General features: G+C 62.3%; 1 protein-coding gene and 1 long non-coding RNA gene across 2 annotated transcripts; one reads left to right on the forward strand and one right to left on the reverse strand.

Annotated features, from left to right (window-relative positions):
• Window positions 1-648: 648 nt before the first annotated feature.
• On the reverse strand, window positions 649-25538 carry TTLL10 (tubulin tyrosine ligase like 10). The gene is given in 18 exon segments (XM_089902312.1): window positions 649-3342; window positions 3656-3749; window positions 4108-4224; window positions 8619-8759; window positions 9276-9447; window positions 10376-10547; window positions 10915-11000; window positions 11498-11573; window positions 12263-12388; window positions 12470-12588; window positions 12704-12846; window positions 12848-12907; window positions 12909-12997; window positions 13477-13880; window positions 15802-15916; window positions 15919-15948; window positions 15951-18814; window positions 25207-25538. Coding segments are annotated over 17 exon segments (3216 nt in total). The 5' UTR covers window positions 16807-18814; window positions 25207-25538; the 3' UTR covers window positions 649-2926.
• On the forward strand, window positions 4216-17901 carry LOC111187217 (uncharacterized). The gene is made up of 3 exons (XR_002648060.3): window positions 4216-10963; window positions 15810-15914; window positions 16945-17901. It is a non-coding gene; the product is annotated as an uncharacterized LOC111187217 (long non-coding RNA).

A 25538-nucleotide genomic window follows, 5' to 3' on the forward strand; every position in this document is an offset into this window, starting at 1 on the left:
GGCTGCCCCCTGGTGCTGGGATGCGAACCCATCGATCAGATAGGTCCACGGTGCTAAGTCTGGCCATTCAAGGGCCCTGACCAGGACCTGGGCCATCACTCCTCCCCCGCTCCCCCGCCACGGTTTCAGCAGCAGGGCCACTCCTCCAGCAGCTGGGCTGAGCTCCCACCCCGCTGTGGTTTGCAGGGCCTTGGACGACCCCTTCCCACCAAGAAGTAGCCACACCTAGGTGGAGGGGCAGACATCTTCGCAGGACGCTTTGGGGCTGAGGTGCTTTCCAGAGACAGTGATTCGGGCCATGGCTGTTCCAGACCCCTCTTTTTGGAGACGCGTTCCAGGGAAGAGGGGTTTGAGGGGGGTCCTCTGAGTCCTCTGGGCTCCGTGGGCTCTTTGGCCAGGGCAGAACCCTGACTGCCAGGCGCTGAGGGAGGCCCCAGTGGCTGCCAGGGTGAGGGCCTCCAGTGGGGGCTGCAGGGATGGTGGGCGTCCCTGGGTGGTGCTGGGTCCAAGCAGGCAGACAAGGGGGAGGGAGGCAGAGGCCCTCAGCTTTCGCCTTGGATTACAAGCTCCAGCTGCAGTGCTGGGCAGCCCCGTCCCAGGCGCTAGGAGTGCCCCCCTCCCACCCCCGCTTCCCCCCCCCCCGCCACCCCCCCTCTGCTGAGGCTGCTCCTCAAGCTGCTGCAGGGGGCCCAGCACATCATTTGAATATTGGGGCACCTTCTACCTCCAGATGCCCAGGTGCCCCATAGCCGACAGCACTCCAGACTCAGTTCCCTGCCCACCTCTCCCTGGCAGCCCACACAGTTCTGGCAAGGACACTTTGGAGCCCGATGTGGGGCTGGGTGGGGCTAGGAGAGGATCCAGATGGGGGTGTGAGGGTGTGGCCATCGCCCCTGGGGATGAATGAGTAGCAAGGAAACCTCATTTATTGAACTCCAGGCTCTTGGGGTAACCAGGCGCCCAAGAGCAGCAGACAGTCCAGGGCTTTGGGGGACCCCGGGGACGGAGGTCCAGTCAGGACATGCACTTCTTAGGCCACCACGGCCCCTGTGGGCCATCGCACGCACTCAGGGCCCAGGGATGATGGAGGCGGCAGGGACAGCTGCTCCCTGAGGATCGGGTCGCCTCCGTAGACACCGCCTTGACCAGCAGGGGAACAGTCCCGCCGAGGCTGGAGGAGAGCTGGAAGGTCCTGGAGCAGCACTGCTGCCACCACGGGCCACATCGTGAGCCACAGGACAGCGTGGGCAGAGGCCCCGTGGGCAGGATGTGAGGAGGGGGTGGGAGGGGCCTCAGAGATGAGACATGGGGTCTAGAGGCCCCTCGGGCCAGTTAAGGGGGTGACCCCGAGGTGACATGGCTGTGTAGTGTCCTGGATGCCAGCAAGGAAAGTGGTCCTGACCCCGAAGACACAGGCGTGGGTTTTACAAAGACCTGGGTGTGCTCTACCCACCCAGGAGGCCACCTCTCCCTGATGGAGACAGGTCTTCGGGCACAGAGCTGGCCAGCAGGCTGCAGAGGACGCAGTGCTGGGCTTGACCCCTCATGGAGAGACCACCAGACACACTGGGAGGGGACTCAGTGTTCCCAGACCCCAGCCACCCAGTGACAAGTGTGCTCCTGGCCTGGGGACCCCACACTCTGGGCCACAGCAGCAGGACGACGAGGGGGTGCAGTGGTGGTGGGAGGGTGGGTGGGCTGAGTGACAAGGCAGGTGAGCCCTGGCCTGGGCCCCTCACTGGCTCTGTGACCTGGGAGGACTGACTCTACCTCTCTGAGACCCGCTTTCCATCTGGCTCTTCTCTCCCTGGCTCCCTGGCTCCCTGGCCGCATACCTCCAGTGGGCTGGCCGGAGGCTCGGCGGTCAGTGCCCGCCGCCCTCTAGCGGTGCTGTGGCCGTTGCATCCCTGGGAAAGGAGTGGGGGGGCAGCGGGGGAGGACAGGTCGTTGCCCCTCGGGTCCCACCAGCACGCCAATGCAGGGCACAGCAGGGTTCCCGGCGGCCCCTCCCCCCTTGGTGGAGCCCGCTGAAGTACTGAGCGAGGGTGTGCAGGGCAGGAGGAGGGCATGTGGCTTGGTGGTGACCGTTTGGAGAGGTGAGGGCAGGGGGACGGTGTGACAGCTAGGGTGGGCCTAGGGATGGGGCTGCCCAGACCCTGGGGTCTGGACTGGGGGGGTGGGGTGGGGAAGGCCAGGGTGGAGAGGGGATTATGGCTGCCCCAGGACGCTTGGTGGCGGGGGTGTGGACACATGAGAGGCCCTGAATCTCCTAGTAGCCTCGAGGCTGGGCACACAGGGCACACAGGGACCTGCTGGCTCGGCACTTCCCTCAGGGCGCTGTCCTGCCACGACCATATGCCGGTCACCCACAGCCTGGGTCCTCCCGGCCTCTGCAGGGCTCTGCCTGCTGTAGAGTCCGGGCGCCGCAGGTGGAGGAGAGCTCAGGGCGCTGGTGCTCCGAAGGCCCAGAAAGGAGCTGAGCCTGGGCAGGGCGGGGACCGCAGCTCGGAGGAACATGTTGGGTGTGAGGAAGCCTTCCTATGGGAATCGAGAGGGGTCCGTGAGGCTCTAGGCCCTTGACTGGGGGACACTGGGCGCCTTTCCTGGGGACCACCGACCCAGGCAGTAGAGGTCAGGTGGGTTGTGAGATTGCAGGGCGGGTGGACGAGGGCCGTAGGTGAGGGGGCCCAGGAACTGGAAGCAGCCCACGGTGGGCAGAGTCAGGGGCGCGGGGGGCCTCATCTCCCTTTCCTGCCGGGCAGACACCCCCATCCCTCGACCCTCGTGTCCCCCCAGGGACGGGCCCCAGCAGTGGAGTAGCGGCTCACGGGGCGCAGGGAGGCTGCCGGAGGGGGTCTCGGGGCCCGGTGTGCGGGGAACCCGCGGACCAGCTGCAGAGGTCGCGTTTGTAACAAAAAAGCAGCTTTTATAGGCCCCCGCGAGGGCGCCGGTGGCCCGCGTTCTTGCGCTCCTCCTCCGACGACCCCGGGGAAGGCTCCCGCGCCGGCTCCCCGCCGCCCGGGGCCTCGGGGTCCCCGCCCTGGGCGCCGTCGGGGCCGCGGGTCGGAGGCCGGGGGCACCGCTGTGCGGAGGAGGGCCGCCCGGGCGCGCCGCTGGGGCCCCGGCGTGGTGCGGGCCTGCGCGCGCCCGGCCTGTCGGCGGCGCGGAGACCGAGGGACGCGGCGGGCGGCGGCGACGGCGGGCGGGGGACGCTGCGGGAGCCCCCGGGGCGCGGCCACAGGTCTGCCTCGCCGTTGTGCAGGAGCACGAAGCGGCGCTGGGACAGCAGCGGCAGCATCTTCTGGCCGCGCAGCCTCTTCTGGAAGGTCTCGAGTGCCAGGTCTGGGGAGGAGTTGGGGGTGAGCCCGGCTGGGGCGGGGGAGGCGTGGGGGGAAGGGAGGGGCGGGCACCCAGCCTCCCCGGCATGGCGTTCCCGGGGCTGGAGTTTACGGGGCTGAGGGATGGGCCAGGGGTTGGGGTGAGGCGTGGGCGGGCACCACCTTGGCTGGGAGGTGGGGGCCTGAGCAGAGGGTGGGGTTGCCATGCAGCCTTTCGGGGGCTGGAGAGCTAGGTTTGTGGATGTCTGAACTTGGGGAGAGGGTGGGCAGGCAGAGGGGTCGGTTTGAGGGTCCTGGGGGCTGGGTAGGGGCCTCACCCAGGGTCTCCGTGACCACGCCTGGAATCACCTCTTTCAGGACTTCACAGTTGGTGTGCAGGGCGGGGTTGGAGTTCATCTCCAGCAGCCACACCTGGGCCCAACACTGCTCAGCATACCTCCCTCCCTACCACTTGGCCAGCAGGAGGCCGAGGCCCTGGTCCCCATTAAGCCAGGTGACCGGGCAGGTCACTTCTTTCCCATGGCCTCACTACCCCATTTGCCCAAGGGGCTAAGACTCTGAGGGTCTGAGAGTCTGGCCTTGGGGGCTGCCCCAGCTGCAGGAAGAGCAAAGCCTTGTGGACACACCACCCCCAGGGCTAGGGAGGGTGCATAACTGCCTGCTCCAGGGGCCCGCCTGAGTGGTCAGGGTGTGCACAGAGGGCCCCTGCCTCCAGCACCTGCATGCTGGGCCCCGCCCCCACCCCCCACCCCGGGATGCTCAGCAGCACCTTGAAGTTTTCATCAATCAAGAAGTCACAGCCCATGAGGTCAAAGTAGCCCAGCTTGCACTTGAGCTTGGATTTGACAGACAGGAAGCAGTGGGCCATGATCTGCTGCATCCGCTTCTGTGGGTAGGGTGGGTGGGGGGGGTGTGGAGACAGGATGTCACCTGTGGGCCCTGATTACACCCTCCAGGCCTGAAGAGCCACATTCCCACCCCTCACCTGCGCTCCCACCAGTGCCCGCACTTTCACATTCTCAGGGTCACAGGCTTACAGCCAGAAACTCCTTCACTCTCGTTTTACTCATTTCACAAATGTGTGGACCTCCTATTGCGTGGCAGGTACTGGGGTCGAGAGTAGAGAGAGCTTACGAGGAGTCTCCGCCCTTGAGCAGCTCACTCAGAGGAGAGAGAGACAACAGTTGTGATGTGTAAACCGTTATGCGCTCTGCACAGCACGTGAAGCCATACGTGCTGATGGAGAAGATGAAGCAGGCTGAGAGGTGGGGCGTTCTGGGTGGTGTGGGAAGGCGTCTGATCTGGGTGGGCCAGAGAGTGAGCAATGGGTGAAGACTGAAAGGGAGAGCTGTGGGGTGGGGATGGGACACCTGGGTAGAGCAACGGCTGTAAGTAGGAGCGCGCCCAAGGTGTTGGAGGAACAGAGTGAGGCTGCTGTGGCTCGAGTGAGCTAGGAGGGCAGTGGGAGACGAGACCAGAGTGGTACCAGTCACATCTCGGGGACATGGGAAGACCTTGCCTTTCACCCCGAGGTCAGAGCTGTTGGAGGGTGGAGCATAGGAGGGCATATCTGACCCGTGCTCTAATAGGGTCCTCTGGCTGCTATGCTGAGAGAGACTGAAGGGCCCTGTTGCAAAGATCCAGGTGAGAAATGTGGGTGGCTTGTGTAAGCCGAGGTGGTGGAATGGATGCCGGGTCTGCGTTGGGGCAGAGCCAAGCTGGTTGATTGATGAAAGGATGGTGAGCTGTGAAAAGAGGAATGAAGGGTTATCCCTAGGTGTTTGGTCTGAGACTCTGGAAGGATGGAGCCCCCATCAACGGAGAAGGAGAGGAGGCCCATGGAGTCTGAGACATCTGTGAGCCTACAGATGCGGTGCTGATAGGCCATGGTTCAAGTTCAGGGGAGAGGTCAGGGCCGGATGTTTCAATGTGGAGTCTTGAGTACATAGATGGAATTTAAACTCAGGCGATGTCTGATAAAGACAAAGAGTAGATAACAGTGGGTACAGCAGATAAAGAGTAGAGCCAGGCTGAGCCCTGGGCCTCCTGAGCAGCCGTGCGGAGCCAAGGGGCCAGCACAGGGGGCGGAGGGGGGGTGGACGAGGTCCTGGAAGCCATGGGGAGTGAGGAGCTGTGTCCAAAGTTGGCTGACAGGTCAGGGAGAAGAGGGCTGGACTGACCCCTGGGTTTGACAGCATAGAGGTCACTCCAGTGAGCATTTCAGCGAAACAACAGGGAGAAGCTTTGCCGAGCAGGTTCAAGAGAGACAACATAAAAACAGCCCAAACTGGCCAAATTTGTCAGAATTAACCTTCTCAAAATGCTGGAAATTAACCAAAGGCGTCCAGCAACATGAAGAGTGTTTACTCAAGTAAAATCTTGAATCTTGGTAAGAACAGCAAGCTTTGTAGCATTTTAACTTGCCCTGATTTTATCCCTGGCATCCCAGCTCAGTGCCTTGAAAAAAGCCTGTGTTCTTGGTACTGGAGATAGCAGAATAGACCTGTCTGGCAAAGAACTGGAGTCATTTGTTGTGATGTGTCTGATGGTTCCATGGCGGACCTCACTTGAACTAAAGGAAAATACAAGAACAATGTCTTACCAAATAGAGAATGCCAGTGAAGAGATAGAAATTATAAAAGGGAGCTGAATAGAAATTCTGGAGTTGAAAATTATAGGAACTGAAATAAAAAATCACTACAGGGGTTCAACAGTCCATTGGAGTTGTTCAAAGATAGATCAATTGATATTATCTAGTCTAAGGAACAGAAAGTCAAAGGAATGAAGAAAAATAAAGCTACAGAGACCCGTGGGACACCGTCAAGCAGACCAAAATGCATAAGGAGATCCAGAAAGAGGGCAGAGGAAGAGTCAGGAAGAATATCTAAAGAAATAATGGCAGTGGGACTTCTCAAATTTGATGAAAAGTAATCTACACGTTCAGGAAGGCCAGTGAGCTGCAAGTAGGATAAACTCAAAAAGATCCACCACATCATAAGCAAACTTTCAAAAGACAAACAGACGATGTTGAAATCAGCAAAGAGAAGTGACTCATCATAAAGGCTCCTCGATAAGACCAACAACCAATTTCTCATTAAAAACCATGGAAATGTCCATCAACAGATGAATGGATAAAGAAGATGTGGCACATATATACAATGGAATATTACTCAGCCGTAAAAAGACATGAAATTGAGTTATTTGTAGTGAGGTGGATGGACCTACAGTGTGTCATACAGAGTGAAGTAAGTCAGAAAGAGAAAAATAAATATTGTATATTAACGCATATATGTGGCACCTAGAAAAATGGTACAGATGAACCGGTTTGCAGGGCAGAAATAAAGACACAGATGTAGAGAACAAACGTATGGACACGAAGGGGAGAAAGTGGCAGGGGTGGTGGTGGTGTGATGAATTGGGAGATTGGGATTGACATGTATACACTAATATGTATAAAATGGATAACTAATAAGAACCTGCTGTATAAAAAAATACATAAAATTCAAGAATTCAAAAAAAAAGAAATAGCAAAATAGCAGATGTAAATCCTAACTTATCAGTAATTATATTAAATATAAATGGAGTAAGCTTTCCAATTAAAAGACAGAGATTGTCACGATGCATTCCCCTCCCCCCCATACACTATCTATGAGACTCACTTGAGATTCAAAGACACAGATAGGTTGAAAGTAAAAGGATAAAAAAATATATATCAGGGCTTCCCTGGTGGCACAGTGGTTAAGAATCCGCCTGCTAATGCAGGGGACACAGGCTCAAGCCCTGGTCCGGGAAGATCCCACAAGCCGCGGAGCAACTAAACTTATGCACCACAACTACTGAGCCTGAGCTCTAGAGCCCCTGAGCCACAACTACTGAGCCTGCATGCCATGATTACCGAAGCCCACGTGCCTAGAGCCCATGCTCTGCAACAAGAGAAGCCACTGCAATGAGAAGCCTGTGCACGGCAACAAAGAGTAGCCCCCGCTTGCTGCAACTAGAGAAAGCCCATGCATAGCAACCAAGACCAAACACAGCCAAAAATAAATAAATAAATAAAATTAAAAAAAAATATATATATATCAGGCAAACAGTAACCAAAAGAGAGCTAGAATATCTATACTGATAGCAGATAAAATAGAGTTTAAGACAAAAATTGAGGACATTAAGAAAAAAGAGGACATTTTCTAATAAGTCAAGAATATGTAATAATCATAAACATACATATACTTAACAACAGAGCCTAAAAATGCATGAAGCAAAAACTGACAGAATTGAAAGGAGAAATAGACAATTCAGTAATAATAGTTGGAGACTTCAGTATCCCATTTTCAATGATAGAACAACTAGACAGAAGATCAAGAAATAAATAGAAGACTTGAACAACACTATAAACCAACTAGACCTAAAAGACATCTATAGAACACTCCACCCAACAGTAGAATACACATTCTTTTCAAGTGTGTGTGGAACATTTTTCAGGATAGACAATGTGTTAGAACATAAAACAAGTTTCAATACTTTTTTTTTTTTGCGGTACGTGGTCCTCTCACTGTTGTGGCCCCTCCCATTGTGGACCACAGGCTCCAGACGCTCAGGCTCAGCAGCCATGGCTCACGGGCCCAGCCGCTCCGCGGCATGTGGGATCTTCCCGGACCGGGGCACGAACCTGTGTCCCCTGCCTTGGCAGGCGGACTCTCAACCACTGCGCCACCAGGGAAGCCCCCAATACTTTTTAAAGGGTTGAAATCATACAAAGTATGTTTTCTGACCACAATGGAATGAAATTAGAAATCAATAAGAGAAAGAAAATTAGAACATTCACAAATATGTGGAAATTAACACACAAGCAACAAATGAAAACGGAACACACAAAATCTTATGGGATGCAGTGAAAGCAGTGCTCACAGGGAAATTTATGGCTGTAAACACCTACATTAAACAGGAAGAAAGATCTCAAATCAAATCAATAACCCAAACTTCAACCTTAAGAAACTAGAAGAAAAACAAACAAAAAAAAACAAAAAACAAACAAAAAACCCAAACCACACCAAAACAAAACTAAACCCAAAGCAAGAAGGAGGGAAATAATAAAGATCAGAGTGGATATTAATGGAATAGAGAATAGAAAGCAACAGAGAAAATCAATGAAACCAAAAGCTGGCTCTTTGAAAAGATCAACAACCCACCGCTGCGAGCACGCCCAACGGCAGCCCCACCCAGGGACGGACGGTCCCGACCCCCAGCCCCTCCCAACGCCGTGTGGGCGGGGCGCGCACGCACCGTGAAGGTGGTGAGGACCCAGTCCCGGGGGAGGCGCTTGGCCTTGTGGAACTTGTCGTTGATGTAGCGGTTAAGGTGCTCCATGCTCCACACCGTGTCGTCCTTGAGCAGCAGGTACAGGGGGCTCTTCTTCTGCATGAACTGGGAGGCAGGGCAGCGCCTGGAGGCCCGGCCCGCACGGGGGGCCCCGACAAGAGCCTCACCCCGACGCGGCCACCAGAGACCCCACAGGGGTCCCGCTCCTTCGGGACACCGAGCCCCTCCCCCAGCACCTCCTGCCCCTGAGAAGTACCCCCAGATCCTCCCGGAGGGTCACTGCCCAGACACCTCCCTTTGAGGCCCTTCCACAGAGACCTCTGCCCACAGCATCCCTGAACTGAGGTCCTCACGGAGGCCCTTGCCCTTGGCTCCCACCCCTGCTGGGCCTGATCCACACCCAGAGGGAGCTGAGCTGGGGGTCGGGGCCACGGCTCTCAGTCTGTTCACCAGGATGCCCAGCTGAGGCTGAAGGTGAGAGGCAGTGCTGGCTGCAGGCAGGGGCAGCCCAGGCCACCTCGGGGTTTGGGCCATGTCTACAGTTGGATTCTTTTCCCATTCTTGAGCAGTGATTTTTGTCCAAGGCTGCAGGGAGGGCCCTCACCTGTGTGGGGCATTTACCTGGTTGGTTAAATGGCCACCGAGGTCGCTGGAATGGGGATCATAAAGGCCGAGGGTGAGGCGAGCGTAGCCGTGGCCGAAGAAGACCATGTAGGGCATGGTGCAGGCGATGAGCAGGTAGGAGCGCACGTCGAACTTCTTCCCATCCAGCAGCAGCGGGTTCTGGATGTACCTGGGGAGGCGTGGTTAGCTTGGCCCGTGCCCCCACCTGGGCCTGCCAGTTCCTCAGCACCCCTGCTACCTGTCTCAGGTGTGAGCTGTGGGTCCCCTACCCTGGCTGGGCTCAGTGTCCACTGGTCAGGGGACATTGCCGAGCCTGAACACATCAGGGAATTGGGAAGGAGGGCCTGGCCCCTAGAGCTCAGCCCACTGGTGTGTGTCTGGGGCACCCCAGGGCGCAGCCCTCGCTAGAAGCCTGGGAGGCAGAAGCAGACTGGGCCCTATGGGCTGGGAAGACTGCCTGGAGAAGGAGGGAGGGGTGACCTTGGGCCTTGAAGGGCAGGTGGCTTTGCAGAGGCAGGGAGGGGACGTCCCAGTGGAGAGAGCTGTAGGTCTAGAGACCCAGCGGCTGGGAGGAGCTGCTTGGGGTGGCAGGCAGCAGTTGTGGCAGGAGTGAGGTCCACACTGGCAGATAGGGAAGTCCGAAGGGACCTTTCTCAGGCTCGCCTGTGCCCCCTGGTGTGAGGCTGAGGGTCTGGACCCCTCCCAGAGGCAGAGGGAGCAAGGCGGGGTGGTTGGCTCTGCCTGTGGGCCTGAAGGCTGCAGCTGGATGCGTGGGGGATGGGGGAGAAGCCGGGCTCCCTGCAGGTCAGAGGGTGCAGGACCCAGGCTGGGGCACAAGCTGACAAAGCCCTCCCTGCCCCACACCATCCAGGAGCCTCCTGTGTTTGGCAGGGGGGAGGGTATATCCTCTGAGATCCTGACTGGATGTGAAAACCCCACCTCTTCTGGCTACACAGGGGCCCAGCTGGGGGCACCGCAGCCTTCCACCGCCAAGGACTCCTCTGTGGGCCCCGCGACGCCCACGAGCCTCACAGGCACCAGCGGGCCTGGGTCAGCCCCACCTGGCCAACGCCCCTCGGGGTGCCCACGCGCAAAACCTCTGTACGACCCGCGCCTGAGGCGCCCGGAAGGGCATCTTGCGGTAGATGGGGTCGTCCTCGATGCTCTGGGTCTTGGCTCGGAGGGCGGCGACTTCCTCCTGGTTCCGGAGCAGAAAGATGCCTTTGCCCTGGTTGGAGGCGGTGGGCTTGCAGATCCACATCCGGGTTTCTGCGGAGAGAGCTACCCGAGCCAGGGAGCCTGCCTCGCCCCGCCCATCCCTGCCTCGCCCCGCCCATCCCTGCCTCGCCCCGCCTTGGCCCCAGCCCCGCCCCGCCCCGCCCTGACCGCTCCCAGCCACGGCCCCGCCCCTGCAGGCTTTGGCCTCCACTAAGGTCCGGCCATGACCCCCCCCCCCACCCAGCATCTACTCAGCACCAGCCCTGACCTCACCCACCCTGGCTCCACCCTTCCACTCCCTGACCACGCCCCACCTCGGCCTCGCCAGGGCCTTGGCCCCGCCCTAATCTCGCTCCCACCTTGGTCCAGCCCTGCACCGGTCTCCCCAGAGAGGGCCTGGCGTCCAGGGGCCTCTCACCATCAAAGAGGGTGAAGAAAGCCTCTCTCTCGTCCCTGATGTCCAGACGGTAGGTCTCTGGGAAAAAGTCTTCCATTTTCAGGACGCTGGGGAAGCAGGGAGGTGGGGAAGACACTGGGAGGGTTGTCCCCCTCCTCCAGCTTGGCCAGCCATTCTGGGGGCCTGACCTGGGGTAGGCTGGAGGGAGAGTGTCTGCTAGGAAGCTGCGCTGGGCTCCAGGCACTCCTGCCCTCTTTGGTTTCCTCTGAAACACACCCCCACCCCCGGCCCCCAGCTCTTTCCTCTGCAGAACCTTTGCACCTTCTGTTCCCTGGCCAGGAGCACGCTTTTCCGGCTCTGCACACCTGGCTTCTCTGCAGGCTGCCTCACCCACCTCCCAACCCCTCCCACCTCCCTGCTCTTCCCCCTGCTGCTCTCGGGCCTTTGGGAGTGGTCAGTTCAGAGCTGGGTCTCCAGGCCAGGACAGTGCCCAGCATGCAATGAGCGGTCGGCATGGATCCCCTGTCCTGGGATGCCCTGTAACCCCTTTCACCGAGCACCAGGCCATCCTTCAGTTGAGGGCAGAATGGCTGGGGGAATCTACCTCTGTGGCCCAAGGTGTCCTGAGCTGCTCCACATGAGCTCTTCTGGGGCGGGTGTTGTGTCCTTTCCAGATCCGTACCCCAGGAGGACACAGGACCTGGCCTGAGTGGCTGCTCAGTGTGGAGAATGGATGGGGGTGTCGAGAGGTGGGGAGTGGGTGGGGGCTTGGCAGTAGACTGGTGATGTGTGGATAAGTGGATTTTGGATGGAAGTAGGTGGATGGGCAAGTGGTCTGGTGGGTAGACGTATGCCTGGAGGGGGTTGGACCAGAACTGCTGACAGAATTGGGTGGTGTCGTGGATGACCAGGTAGTGGGTGGCTGCCTGCCTGGTGGGGGGTGGACGAGGGAGGCAGATGGTAGGTGGTTGTTTGGATGGGCGGGCAGATGTGTGAATGGCCGGGCAAGTGAATGGAAGAGGAGTGGGCACATCGAGTGGGTCGGGCACGGCTCCGGGGGGAGGGGCGGGCCAAGGGGCAGGAATGGGTGTGCAGTGGACGGCAGTGGGTGTGGTAGGCAGTGGTGACTGAATGCAGGACACCAGTGGGCGGCTCTGTGGTGAGCGTGTGAGGACCGCTGGGGGGCCGTGGGCTGGGTGGCTGGAATGGTGGCCGTTATTGGGGGTGGAGACAGATGGGTGGTACGCGGCTGGGTCAGTGGGAAGGCAGGTAGGCGGACCGACTTGGTGGAGGGCGGTCAGGAGCAGCGATTGACGCGTCGGGTGCGGGGTGCGCCGCCGGGGTCGGGGGCCAGGGCATCCTCACTTGGCCTGTGCGCAGGGGGCCAGCTTGCTGGTCTTGCTGAGGACACGCGCGTGCTCCCTCAGGGCGCTGAGAAGCCCGATCTTGGTGGTGAGGAGCTGGCTGTTGGGGAGCTGGTACAGCAGCTGCTCACCTGGCGCGACAGAGCCCGGGCAGCGTGCGACCGCGCATGCGCGCGTGGAGGGCCGCCCGCTGAGCCCGGCCCCGCCCCTACCTTCCCGGAAGCTGCAGTAGGTGTCCCTGCACTTGACCTCGCACCACTTGAGCTTGTAGTCTTCCCGCCGGCTGTCCTGGATGCGCTGCCAGCCCTTGCTTTTGCAATAGGAGCTGATTCTGCAGGGGCGAGGGGCGGCGGTGACCTGGGGGCCGCGGGGCTGTGGGCCGCGGAGCGAGGCTGGGCCGGGGCCTGCAGGCGGTGGGGCTGGACCCAGCCTGAGGCCCCACTCACATTGCGGCCCCGTTGGTGCCTCCGATGTAGAAGAAGGGGCCCTGCCCGGTGCCGGGCGGCTGCTTCTCCCCCTCCAGCGGGTGCTTTTCCAGGAGGGCGGCCCGGGGCCTGGCAGTGTCAGCATCGTCCAGCTCTGCGGGCAGAGTGGGTGGTCAGAGGCTCTGGCCCAGCTGGTGGCTTTTCTGCCCCTCCCTGGGCCCTGCCCGAGCCCATCTGCGTCTTGGTCCAGCTGGCTTAGCTGACGTGGGAGCCCCTCCTCTCGGTGGCTCCCCATTGATCTCTCATGGGCCCAGCCTGTGAACAAGGTGGGGTCAGACAGGGGGCGTCCACTCAGAATCTGACTGGAACCCCTGTGCAGTCCCCCCAGTCGTCTTGGCCCATCTCAGCCCAGCCTCAGGCCCAATCAGAGGGCCTCCTAGGAGAAAGGGGGCAGGGTCCCTCCTTACCAACGGCAGGGGCTTTGTGTGGGGCAGAGGCTGAGGTGTGAGGCTGGAGCTGGGGGCAGATGTGATGCAGGGACGTGCCCAGAGGGCGGGGGTCACAATGTCCATCATGACGTCATGGGTGACCCACAGCAGTCAAGGGAGACCCCTCTCCGCCTGTTCAGACCCCGACTCTGCTGTCCTCTGCCCTACTCGGCTGGCCCAGATCCCACACCCGGCACGTGGCCTCCTGCTGGCCCCTCTCCCAGGGCATGGCTGTGTGGTCCCCCCGTGAGAAGGCCTTCCTGGGGAGGGGGTGCCTGTCCCTGGGGAGGCCCTGGCTGCATACACCTGGTGCCCAGGGGCGGCTCCGCCGGACCCCTGCCATCCTTGACCGCTTGCCTCTCTTTGTGCCAACCTGGGTCCGAGGAGGTGGTCCCTGGCGGTGGAGGAAGTGGGTGAGGCTGCGGGCCACAGACGCTGGGGCACTGGGGCGGGGGCACCTCTGGGAAGACGTGGCCCCCACCCCTCTGCAGGCCCTTCGGGCGGCCCGTGGTCCTAGCCCTTGAACTGAGCACGCAGTCAGGCCCGCCCTGCCCGGGGAGGGGTGCCGCCCAGCGTCCTGGATTTGGGCTTCCTCTTGTGGGTGGCTCCCGTCTCTGTGGTGACTGTGGGGCCTGCAGGGACTGTCCATCTGGTGTCGGCATCTCTGCGCTTGACCTCCCTGCCGGCTGTTAGGAGGGCTGCTGTCAGGCCTGTGGGGTTGGGGGGCGGCAGCCCTGAGCAGTCCCCTCCCAGAGTCAGGGCAGGGCCATGAGGATGATGCCTCCCTAGGGCTCCTTTCCTGTGTGGCTAACTCGGGAACATTTTAGGGAATTTTAGCCATTCCTTGACAGGTCCTTCCCAGTTTGGGGGCTGCTTGGGAGGCTAGGATTTTCCGAAAGATTGAAGAAACACAAGCAGTGGAAAGGCCAGTACCCTGGGAGCTGGCAGGCAGAGAGGGGCTCCTGCATCTGCATACCAGGGGCTGGCAGGTTGCCCTCCAAAGAGGACAGTCGCTTTGCAAACAAACCAGCCGGTCACCCAAGAGATGCTAGCCAAGACCTTTGTCCCCACTTAGGACAGAAGAGGGTGAACTGGGAACAGCTGTCAACACGGTTACAGGGCCTGGGTGCGGGGCGGGGCGCGGGGAGGCTCTCACCCCCCTGCCAAGCGTCTCCTCCCCAGCCCTGCCCCACCCAGAACGGGAGGGCTCCTCTGTGGCGGCTGGACCCCGCCCAGCATGACTGCGGGGTGTGGGGGGGGGATAGGAGCCTGCTGAGCACGGGGAGGGTGCGCACGTGCGTGTGTGCGTGGGTCTCCGCGTTGCCTGGGAGACCCGCACCTTGCTGGGAATGGGGGCTCCCAAGTAGGATGACGGTCAGTACTCTCCCCCAGCACTCCCACGTGAGCGGCCACTGAGTCAACAGACATCTAATGGAGGCCCCCAGGTGTGAGCGACAGGTTGACGCCCAGAGACAGAGAAACAGGGCCCTGCGAGGAGGGGCCGGGGGTGGGGGTGGGGGTGGTGGCGGAGCCCGAGGCAGGGGACACAGCCCTGGGAATACACTGGGGCAGGACTGGACGGTTAGAACAAAGGGACAGACAAGGTGGACGAGCTCATGGAAATACGCAGTACAGCCTCGTGAGAAGCTCAAGGCGAGGAAGTGTGCTGGAAAGGAGAATGTAAAGAAGGAAAGGCACCCAGCGGAGCTGGAGACATCTCAGAGCCGGAGGCAAGGCTCCTGCGACCCACCCAGCGTGGTGGGAGGTCTCCAGACCCCCCTCAGGGAATTCCCCAGTTGAGCCGGACCTGGGAAAGGAAGCTGGGGCTGTGGTGTGGATCAGCTCTGTGCCTCGGTTTCCCCACCTGCAGAGTGGGCTGGGAGTACCAGTGGCCTGTGTGACACATGCACACAGCTGCCTGGTCACCCATGTTGGAGGAGGGCCTGTGTGGCGACGGTGAGGCCGGAGAGGGCCAGGCCGGTTCCGAGCAGGGCAGTGACCCGCCTGCAAGGAGCGTTACTGGGGGTTACAGCGTGAATGTGGGGGGTGGGAGGGAGCCCCTGGCCCCCACAGCCCAGCAAAGGGTAACTTCTGCGGGGTAACCCGGACCCAGCAGTGAGCGCTCCCAGAAACGGGAGCCGGGAGGTGGGCGCGGAGTTGCCGGATTTCAGAACAAGCCTTGTAAGCCTGTGCCTCTGTTTGCCTGTCTTAACTCTGTATATCTTATTTCTTCCACGAAGAATTAAACAGGCCATGAATGACTATTTCTTGTCATTCAAGTTAACAAAAATTAAGAAAAAGAATCCTTACTCTGGGCGTGCACGCGTGTGGTGAACGCGGTGCGGGTGCCCCGGGCTGCAGGACGTGGTGGCCTGCGGGGCTGCGGGCGGGGTCAGGGGTCAGAGCCTTTGCCGAGCAATTGCCTTTCTCAGAGTCTCTCTGACGGACTCATTCTAAATAGCAAGCTTTGTGCTGAAAGGTGTTCCCGAACCGTTATCAATGGTGGTGAAGCTCGGGTTGCAGTGGCCCTGCCCGGGGGTGGGGGGGTGATGGCACCAGGCCCTCCGCGAGGACTGCAGGGAGGGGTTGGTGGAAACAACTTTATAACGAATTTTTAAGTAAACTTTTTACCTGGTCAGGTAAAAAGACTGGCGGGAAATGGCGCTCCGGTGTGATGAATGGAAGACCCTCGTGAACCTGAAGGAAACATCCAGGAAAACGAGGTGACACCCGTGTCCTGCCAGGTCCGTCCTCCAAATACACGTCTGGGGACGCGGGGCTCAGGAGGTGCTCACGTTGCTCGTCAGGCTGGTGCCTTCTGGCCAGGGCTGAGCTGTCTGGGGGGACGTGGGTCCCTGCAGACTTTAGGAGGCCGTCCCTTCTGGGGGTCGGTCCTGGGAGACAGACCTGGTCCTGAGCAAAGGAGCTGGTCCTGAAGGGCCGCCACGCCTGGAGGCCTGCCCTGCTCAGCCTGGCCTGGGGGTCTCTGCCCAGCCAGGCACCCGTCCACTCCCCTTGCTCGCCTCCCTCACGCTCCTGGGCAGAGTCCCGAGAGGACCCACAGGGCTCCTGGGGCCAGGGGGCTGGGCGGGGCAAGGGACGGTAGGCCCCGGCCCTCAGGGCCAGCCAGGACCCCCGCTGGTGACCCGCCTGCCCCTCTTGCCTGCCCGACAAGGTGGTGTGAGCCCTGTGCCAGGGAAACAACAGTGGTGACCAGGCAACTGTCTCCTAGCAACCATGACCCAGTGGCCCAGAGGGGAGCAGGTGGATGGGGAAGGGCAGGAGGCCGGGCACCAGGGGCAGCGGCCAAGGCTGGAGGAGGGGTGGCATGGGCACAGCCCCCACCTGGGTCCTCCGTCCTCCCGGGACATTCCTGAGCCTTCTCAGGATCCCCAGATCTGTGCCAGGCCCCCAGACCTGACCCATTATGTTTTTGTGCTCAGTGTGCTTTACCTGTGTTATTTCATCTCCCCTTACCACGGCCTCTTTACAGAACAGAAAGTGGGCGCTCAGCAAACCCATGCCTCCCCAAGGGGTTGAGAGGAGCTCACACCCAGGTCTGGGAGGCCAGGGCGTGTGGGAGAGCCGCTGGCTGCCCTGCATGGCCCCCTGCCTCTGTCCTCCAGAGTCTTGCATGGGTCACCAGGGTGTCTCTCCTTAGGGAGCCTTCACTTGCTTCTTGTAGGGTGGATGGTGGTCCCCGTGCCATGTGTGTCCACGTCCTAAGGCCCAGAAAGTGCGGTGTGACCTTACTTGGAAAAATCGTCTTTGCAGATGTGATTATCTGATGGGCCCTAAATCCAGCGACCAGTGGCCTCGGGAGAGGGAGGGAGAGCGGAGGAGACTCAGAGGGGAGAAGCCAACTGAAGATGCGGCAGCGGCCGGAGGGATGCGGCCACAAGCTCCCGGACGCCTGGAGCCCCAGAGGCTGGGAGAGGCAGGAAGGACCCACCCCAGAGCCTCCGGAGGGAGCAGGTGGCCTCCGGAACCGTGAGAGAATACATTTCCGTTGTTTCAAGCCACCGAGTTTGTGTAATTTGCTGTGGCTGCCCCAGAAAATTAATGCACCCCTTAAGCGCCCCCTCACTTTAAGGGTCCCGGGTGGCATTCCCCACTGTGGGGAGGCCTCCCTGACCCCGCTCAGAGGCTGACGCACTCCCACCTGTGTGCCTGCCTGCACCAGGTGTTGGGGGCCTGCAGGGCTCCGTTCTGCTGGACTGTGGTCTGACACCCCTTTGCCCGAGGGTAGCTGTCGGTTAGTCTGGAGGGGCGGAGAGCTCCTCCAGCCAAGTCCTGGACTGAGGGGCAGGCAGCCTGACCTCAGGAGCTGGTGGCCCCCTGCCTGGGCCTGCTGGGTGCAGCACCCAGGGGCGGGCAGTGGATCCCCTGGTCACCTGCAGGCCACTTGTCTTCCCCTTGGCCTGAGCACAGAGTTTCAGAACCCCCAGGTCGTCCTCCCCCGGAGCCCATGCCCCACTCCCCATCCCTTCTAGAGGCCCAGACCCCTAGGAGCTGGGCCAGCCCACCACCCTGCTGCCCTATGACTCCCCATGGGTTCTGGGGAGGCGGCCCCCTGCCCACGTGGTGACAGCGAGAGCTCAAACTCAAAAACTGCTGTATAACCCGAAACACTGGTGTGGGTGCCAGCCCAGGGGCAGCCTTTCCCGCGATGGCCTGGGACTGGGCCATCGGTGGCATCTACAACCCCGAACAAGGCAGCCAATCATTAACCGGCCACCCTGCAGGGCGGATGCCTCTCCCCGGGTGCCACAGGGCTTGGCTGGGCTTGGGCCCAGTGCCTGGAGGCAGAAGGGGCGGTCCAGCCCCGCTGGGTAAAGGCCCAGCACCCCTTCTGCAGCTGTGGTGCGGGTCTCCCAGGCAGCCCAGGCCCTGGCTCCCCACGGGGAGTTGGTGCCTTTGCCAGGGCTGGAACAGGAAGCTCTCCTCACCGGCCCCCATGCGGCCTCTGGGCCCCTCTGCTGGGCTCCTGCATGGTTCCCGCTTGGCCACCTGCTCAGAGAGACCTTTCTGGGCCGCCCTTACCCCACCCCCACCCTGCTGCCACCTCTACTCCCCTGGCTTCTGCAGCACCAGCAGCCCCTGCAGCTGACTCGTCCTGCACGGAGCCTCCTTGCTGCCTGTGACCCCCTCTCAGGGACATCCCCCCCCAACCCCCAGTGTCTGGAACTGCACCGGCTCCCAGAGGGCGCTCAGGAAAGAGTGGGTGCTGAGGACGGAGGGACGGTCCCCTCCGCCCTGGCTGTGGCTGCAGAGCCCTGGGTCGGAGGCATCAGACAGTCCTTTGCGAAGCCGTGGGTTGGGACCCTAGGACCTCCTTGGAATTCTCAGGGGAAGAAGGGGCTGGTCCCACGAGGCCAGGGGTGGGACCGGCATCCGGAATTCTGGTTTGGGAGGCAGCTGTAGACAGAGGACGTCTTGCTGAGCCTCTGTGGGTAGAAGGGAGCGGGCAGGGGCTGCCAGGCCTTCTGCCCAGCGTGCATGGGTGACAGCCTGGCCCGGCACCTGGAGAGTCCCCCGACCGCCCAGGTCCCGAGTCGGGCCTGTGGGGACACAGGGGAAGGAAGAAGAGGGGTCTCACCTGTGGGGTCTCCACACCTAGCACCCTCCAGGGTTCTGGTGCCACCTGGGGTTGGGGAGAGGGCATCCTGGGGCATCTCTTGGGGCACTGCCAGCCACGGGCACCCTTCCACGGCCTGGGCTGGGGGTTTAGGGGGCCGGGGCTGCTTCTGTCCTGTCCTCCTTACCGCCACCCCCTGATGGGTGTGGGGTGGCAAGGGATGAGGGCACCTTCCTGGAGAGGCTCCTGGGGGGCTCCAGGGATGCGGCTGCCTGTGGCCCAGTGGCAGTGCCAGCAGCATGGGGGCTGCACCAACTGCTCGCCAGCCTTCAGCGTGGGGCCCACCACCCGTGGAGCCCCCCCACTATAACACCAGCAGTCTGTTGTGTCTGCGACAGAAATCCCCTGTGGGGCATCACAGGCTCCCCCAGTCAGGGACACGGGGGCTGTGGGTGGTCAGGCGTGGCCTGTGCCCTGGGGGCACACGAGGGCTTGAGCCTGGGCAGGAGTGTACAGCCGGCTCAGGCCCACTGCTGGGACCCACGGACCCCGGCCTCCCCTCCACCAGGCATCCGGTGAGCAGCCCCTCCTCCGGTGGCGATCAGGCCATGGATGGACGGCATTACCAGACAGTATTAGACAGAAGGATCAGATCTAACCGTGTCTGGTAAGACACCCATCGGCAGGCTTTGGTGTAGGCAGGCTCAGCGGCGGCCCTTCTGGGAGGGCCTGGGGCTTCCCCTACCACCTGTCCCGCCGCACCGTGAGGAAGTGGGAGGGCTCAGCGGCAGGACCCCCAGAGCCGCCTGGGGCTTCCCCTACCACCTGTCCCGCCGCACCGTGAGGAAGTGGGAGGGCTCAGCGGCAGGACCCCCAGAGCCGCCTGGGGCTTCCCCTACCACCTGTCCCGCCGCACCGTGAGGAAGTGGGAGGGTTCAGCGGCAGGACCCCCAGAGCCGCCTGGGGCTTCCCCTACCACCTGTCCCGCTGCACCGTGAGGAAGTGGGAGGGCAGCGGCAGGACCCCCAGAGCTTCCTAGTCCATGGAGAGGCCCCAGAGCCCTGGTGGCCTGGCCCAGGGCTGCTCCAAGGAGGGCTCTCCTGCAGACCCCGTCTGGGCAGCAGCCCAAACACGTGTTTGTGGGCACAGCTGGGGAGCAGCCTGGCGTCCCTGCTCTCGGTCCCGGGTCAAGGTGGCTGCGGCGCCCTCACAGCTTTCGGAACGGCCCTCGGCCGGTTAATGAGTAACAGCCGGGCCAGGGGCAGAGCCTCCTCCTGTGGGAGAGCCACTGGGGCCCAGGGCAGAAGGGTCACCCCTGTGCCTACGCCGGCAGGTCTGGGGGCTGGTGTCCTGGCTTCAGATCCAAAAGATAAAACAAAAGACCATCCTGGCCTTGATGGTTTGGGACAATGTTCCCAGTCTCGCCTACGACACTGCGGGGGCTGGGGGCCGGGAGAGCAGCACAGAACGTCCACTGCTCCAGGCACCTGGACACGCCCTTGTTCCCCCCACGTTCCCAGTGGGCTGAGGGAGTAAGAGGGGTGACCGCCCACGGCCCCGGCTGACTGGGACCTCTAAGGGCAGGCCGCCTCCCAGCGGTGAGCTGGGGTGCCCTGGACAGCCGTAGTGGACATCTGACCCTGTGTGGTGGACGGGAGGGCCCGGGAAGGGAAGGTGGGGGCTGCCTGCTGCCAGCCCTGTTCCAGCCAGAAGGCGCGTTTCTCTGTGTGGCTGCTGACAGGCCGCCGGCCACTCCGTGGGGAGAACCCAGGCCCAGCCACAGCGGATGCACAGGAGCCTGCCGAGGGCCCCGATGTGGCAGAACCGGCCCCGCAGCGGTCGGCAGAGGCCTCCCTGGTTGGGCCGGGCTGCAGAGCTGAGACAGGCCGTCTGCCTGTCCCCCAGCTGGCCCGGGGCTCGGCCCAGCTCTGGAGTCCAGGAGCTCAGGACCGCGTGTCCTCGGGCCACTTCCCGGCAGCTGGTGGGTCACCTTTGAACATCGTTACCAGACAGTGTTAGAGTCGAGCCGAGAAATCCAGCACTGTCCGGTAAGATGCCCACAGAGGCCCAGGTGTGCCTCGGCCCGAGGACGCGGGATGGACGTGGGCGCCCCACAGCCCGCAGGCAGGGCCCAGGTGCAGGCAGGGAGGCCTGCGTGCTGCTCCCTGTTTTCCCAGAGCCAAGGGCACCTGGGGCCGCGGACCCAGGACCAAGGCTGGAGGAGTTGCTGGCCTGTGAAGTGGCCCACCCACCCGGGCCCAGGCCTTTGCTGCCGCTCCACTTGGCCCACACCTGCCAGGTGTGCTGGCAGCACCTGCTTGGGCGCCGTGGGCAGGGCCCGGAACCCGAGCATCCTAATCCCGGATCACTGGGGGCGGGGCACCTGGTGCAGCTGCAGGAAGTCTTTGATTCTGGAGGCTGAGAAGGGGCGCAGACACGTCCGGGCCTGGGGAAAGGGCCTGCCCGAAGTCAACTTTCTGCCTTAGAGCCCCACCCGGCAGCCACTGGGACAGGACAGGGTGGGTGAGCTGACTGTGGGTGTCAGGGGCTGTGGCTGGCGTGGGGCCTGCGTGGGGAGAGGTCGGGGCCCGGGGCCAGGCTGGGGGAGGGCGGCCCCGTCGCTGCGAGCAGGGCCCCACCGTCATCATTACCAGGCAGTATTAGAGACCAGGCACCATCCAATGCTGCCCAGTAAGATGGCGATGGCCGTCCCGAATTGGGTCTGGGGGCCGCCCGTCTGGGGTGAAGGGGGGACTCAATGGAGGGGCGCCCAGCAGCCTGAGGTGGAGCCATGGCGTCTTAGGGCACTGAGGTGGGGAGGGGCCCGGAATGGCCGGGGCTGGAGCAAGTGTGTGCCCTGAGGCCACAGTGCCAGGCAGGCACCATGTGTGGGGGGTCAGCCCGGGGGGAGGCGGGGCTGCAGCGCCTAGAAGCCTCTGGAGGCCAGGACCACAGGGTGACCCCCTGCCCAGCCAGCCCTGGCCGGCCCAGTGGGGCCACCAGCTCCGGGCATGGGGTGGGCGCCTGTGGGGGGCAGTGTGTCCTGCCCACAGGAGGCTGGGGCCCAGGGGCGGGAGCAGAGCGGGACCCTCCCGCTGAGCCGACGCAGGGACAGGCCCAGCCCCGGGGTCCTGGGTGAGCACGAGTGTGTATGAGGCTCTGTCTCTCGGGTGCAGCCCCAGCACGGTCTCCAGTGCCCACCCTCCCGCCCTTGGCAGGAGCGTGGATGAGCTTCGGGACCAGCAAGCAGGATGGTGTTCCCGGGGCCCAGGGCCCCCACCTCTCACCGAGCAGCCTGTCCCCAGCGCCCCACTGTTGTGTGGCCCTGGGGTTCTGACTGCTGCTGGCTGTGAGGTCCAGGGGTGGGCGAGGAGGTGCTGGGCCTGCAGGAGGGGTGCAAGAGGGGTAGCCCGGGCCAGACTGCACCTGGCGGTCACTGTGGCTTGTGTGCCCACTGGTCTGGGGTCCGGCCCCAGAGCAGGTGGGACAGCAGCCCCAAAGGCAGAATACAGGGCAACAACCCCCAGGTGCCTGCGGTGGCCAAGCCAATCTCGCAGGCAGCCCCAGGACAGGTGGGGCCCTGCCCTTCTCAGGGTCCACACCTGGGGCCCCTGCGGGGAGCTGACAGACCCCCGGCCCCCTGCCCTGGGGGACTGAGGTGTCCCGTCCTCTCTCCTGTCCCCGTGCAGGCGGCACGCAGGCCTGGAGAGCTGGCCAGAGCAGCTTCTTAAGCTTTCTGGCACCTTCCACCCGCAGAGGCTGCAGGGAGGGGGCCTGGGCCCTGTGCTGATCCCCCCGACCCGAGGCTGCCAGACTGACCACCACAAAGACTGCGTCCACCCAGCCCCGGGCCTCAGCCAGGTCCACCCAGTTCTCTGGCTTCGTGCTCGGGAACAGGCGACATTTCTCACAGGGCCTGACCTGACTTAGGCCTGGCCTTGGGGGACACGCATGGGGAGTGGGCTTCATAGGTGCCCGGACCCTCCAGGTGACCACGTCCAGGCTCAGAGAGTGGTGCCCATGGCCGGGATCCAGGCCTTTGCCCCTCTGGCCCCTCCTGGCTCAACCTTGCCTTTCAGTGTCCATCCTTCAGACCCGTAAAGTCAATTCACTTTTTTCTGAGCTATGTGAAACCATTTAGACTTCACTTTCAGAGCTGAGTTCAGTTTCAGCTCCACTCCTGGCTGCCAGGCTACAGGGTTGGGACAGGGGCCCAGCACCCCTCCTTGTAGCCAGCCCACCGTGCCAGCCCTACTTGGGGAGCCCCAAGGGCCCAGGAGACCCCACAGGCCCTGGCCAGCCCAGCTGCAAGCCAGGTGGACAGGCCAGTCCCGCTGTCCGCTGCCCACCAGCGTATGGGCTGTTATGTCCTCCCCTAGGAGGCAGAGACCTGGGGCTGGGGGGCAGTGGAGTGTTCCCTCTTAAGCCCCAGGACAGAATCCCACTCTCCTCCTGAGCCCAGAACCTGTACATACACAAGGAAAGACCAAGGCCCAGCCGGGCCCCAGCACAGCTCACATGTGGGTCAAGGGCCTGGGCGGCCGTGTGGCTTGGGGCAGGCAGGCGAGTCTCACTGGCTGAGATGAAAAGTGAAAATAAATGTAGCCTGTTTCTGAGTGCCCCCAATGGTGCTTTCTTAGCCATTTGTTGGCAGGAGTGAAGCCAGCGTGTGGCCCCTGGGTGCGGGGTCTGGTTAACCATCACCATTCCCACCAGGCTCGGGTGGGGACATTGAGAAATCAGAGCATCTCCTGTCTGGAGAGCAAACAGCCCACCTGGAGGGTGCCCAGCCTGCCCGGCCCGGCAGGACCCACCTGCACAGGACAGGGTGGGGTAGGGAACACGATCCCAGCGTGAAAAACCAACAGGCTGGTTAACCTGCCCGACGGGCCTTAATCAATGGTGAGGCCGCACAGAGAACAAAGCACAGAAACCCAACCCCTGTGCGCGGAGCGGGCGACGCTGGGGCGCGTCTGAGGCCAGGCCGCCATTCCCCGCCTCGGCCCTTCGGGGCGCCCTCCCCACACCGGAGGCCAGAGCAGGCTCCTCAGGAGGCTGGCGGCCTCCACGGGCTGTTTCGCCGTCTCCTAGGTTCACCAACAGAGTCTGCAAAGCAGGTGTTTGCAGATGACCGACGCGTCTGGAAAGGCACAGTGGGCTGCGGCCATATTTTACCGTGCTTTGCACTTTCACAAATGCAGAACTTCTTTTGCCTAATTCAGCGTGCTGCCAATGGCTCTAACTTTGAAGCATTTCATCTGAGTTACTAGACAAAAGTAAAAGAAAACCAAACCGACCTATTTTTCTAGATGCTCAGCCTAAAAAGGCCTAAAATGCTCCCAGTGGATTAATTAAAACAGCCTATCCTTCTGCCCTAGAAGCTTCGTTCATCAGGAACAATGAACCCTATATTATGCCTCAGAGAGAGCTAGCCTTCTGTCACATCGAGGTTATCATCTCCTAAGCTTCAAAACTGCGGAAGAAAGCCAACGACTGGGCTGGGAGAGCAGCTCGCGCGCCCCCTCGCTCAGCGCTGGGTGTGCTCGGCCGGGGCAGCGCGGCCGCCCTTCTGGGACGGTGTGCGTGGCTGCTGCAGAGGCTGCTATTTCGTGCTTAGGTGGAGGATCTTTAGAACAGACTTTGGACCTGACCCCAGTCGCCGAGTCGTGGGCGGGGGCCGGCCTGCACCTCCTCAGATGGGGGCAGGTGAGGAAGAGCGCGAATCCGGGCCAGACCGGCTCCGGACCGCGCTCCGGCTGGCACCAGCGTGGCCACTGGCGAGACTGAGCCCTGCCCGGGAGCAGACGCACGGAGACCCACGGCCAGAGCTCCCGCGTCTCAGGCCTTCCCGGCAGCCGGCTCCGGGCGAAGAGACGCCTCAGCACCGGCACTTTAGTGGCCGACCCGGGAAAGGGCTTTCCAGAACGTCCTGTGGCGGGCGGAAGGCGGGAACCTTCAGCTGGCAAGCCCAGGCTGCCCTCTGGCCGGGTGAGAAGACCCCCACCGGCCGGTGCTGGCCCTGCGGACGTGGCCTGTGCACCCTGACCGCCCTGGGCCGCGGGGCGGCTCCACGCCCTGCATCCCCGGCGCACCCGGCCCCGGGGCCCACGTTCGCACAGAGGAAGGGCCCCCCTTTCCCGAGCCCTGGCCCCGCCGGAAGCTGCGGCCCGATGGGCCACTGCCACCGTCGCTCGCCCTTGTCCTCCCTGGGTGGGCGGCGCAGGGGCCCGCGGTGCTGGTGCCGGGGGAGGCCCTCGGCCCAGGGCGGCGCCCTCAGGCTCCCCCACCTCCACCTCCCGCACTGACCTGCCCCGACAGGATCTGGGCCTGGAGGACGAGGGTGGGAGGCCGCTCCCACCCCTGCCTTCGGCCCGAGCCCAGCCCCGTCCCTGCACCTGGGACCCACCGGGCCTCTGCGCGGACGCCAGGGAAGCCTTGGTGCTGGTCGCCCCGAGTACCTGTCAGCCCCTGGTCCGTGGCCTGGGCGCCCAGGTCTGGCTTCGGCCCGACCTGCCCACAGCCAAGGTGGGACGCCTGCTGCCTGGGGAGACCTGCAGCCCGCCGCCCTCTTCGGAGGCTCCACACAAAGGAACCCGAGGTCCACGCGTGTGCAGTGGACGGCTCGCCGGGCCTTTGGGGAAAGTTCTGAGAGCGACTGGGAACAATGGAGGTGGTGTGGGGCAGGGCAGGGAAGAGGCAGCGAGGCCCCGGCTCGCCTTACATGTAGGGCCTCCCCCCTCCCCACGCAGGTGTCTGCTCTGGGCCCGACCAATCTCCACTCCTGGCGGCC

This window comes from Delphinapterus leucas, chromosome 1, assembly GCF_059928025.1.
Source record: "Delphinapterus leucas isolate spDelLeu-1000000601 "Yukka" chromosome 1, BTC_Dleu_Yukka2, whole genome shotgun sequence".
Classification (NCBI taxonomy): domain Eukaryota; kingdom Metazoa; phylum Chordata; class Mammalia; order Artiodactyla; family Monodontidae; genus Delphinapterus; species Delphinapterus leucas.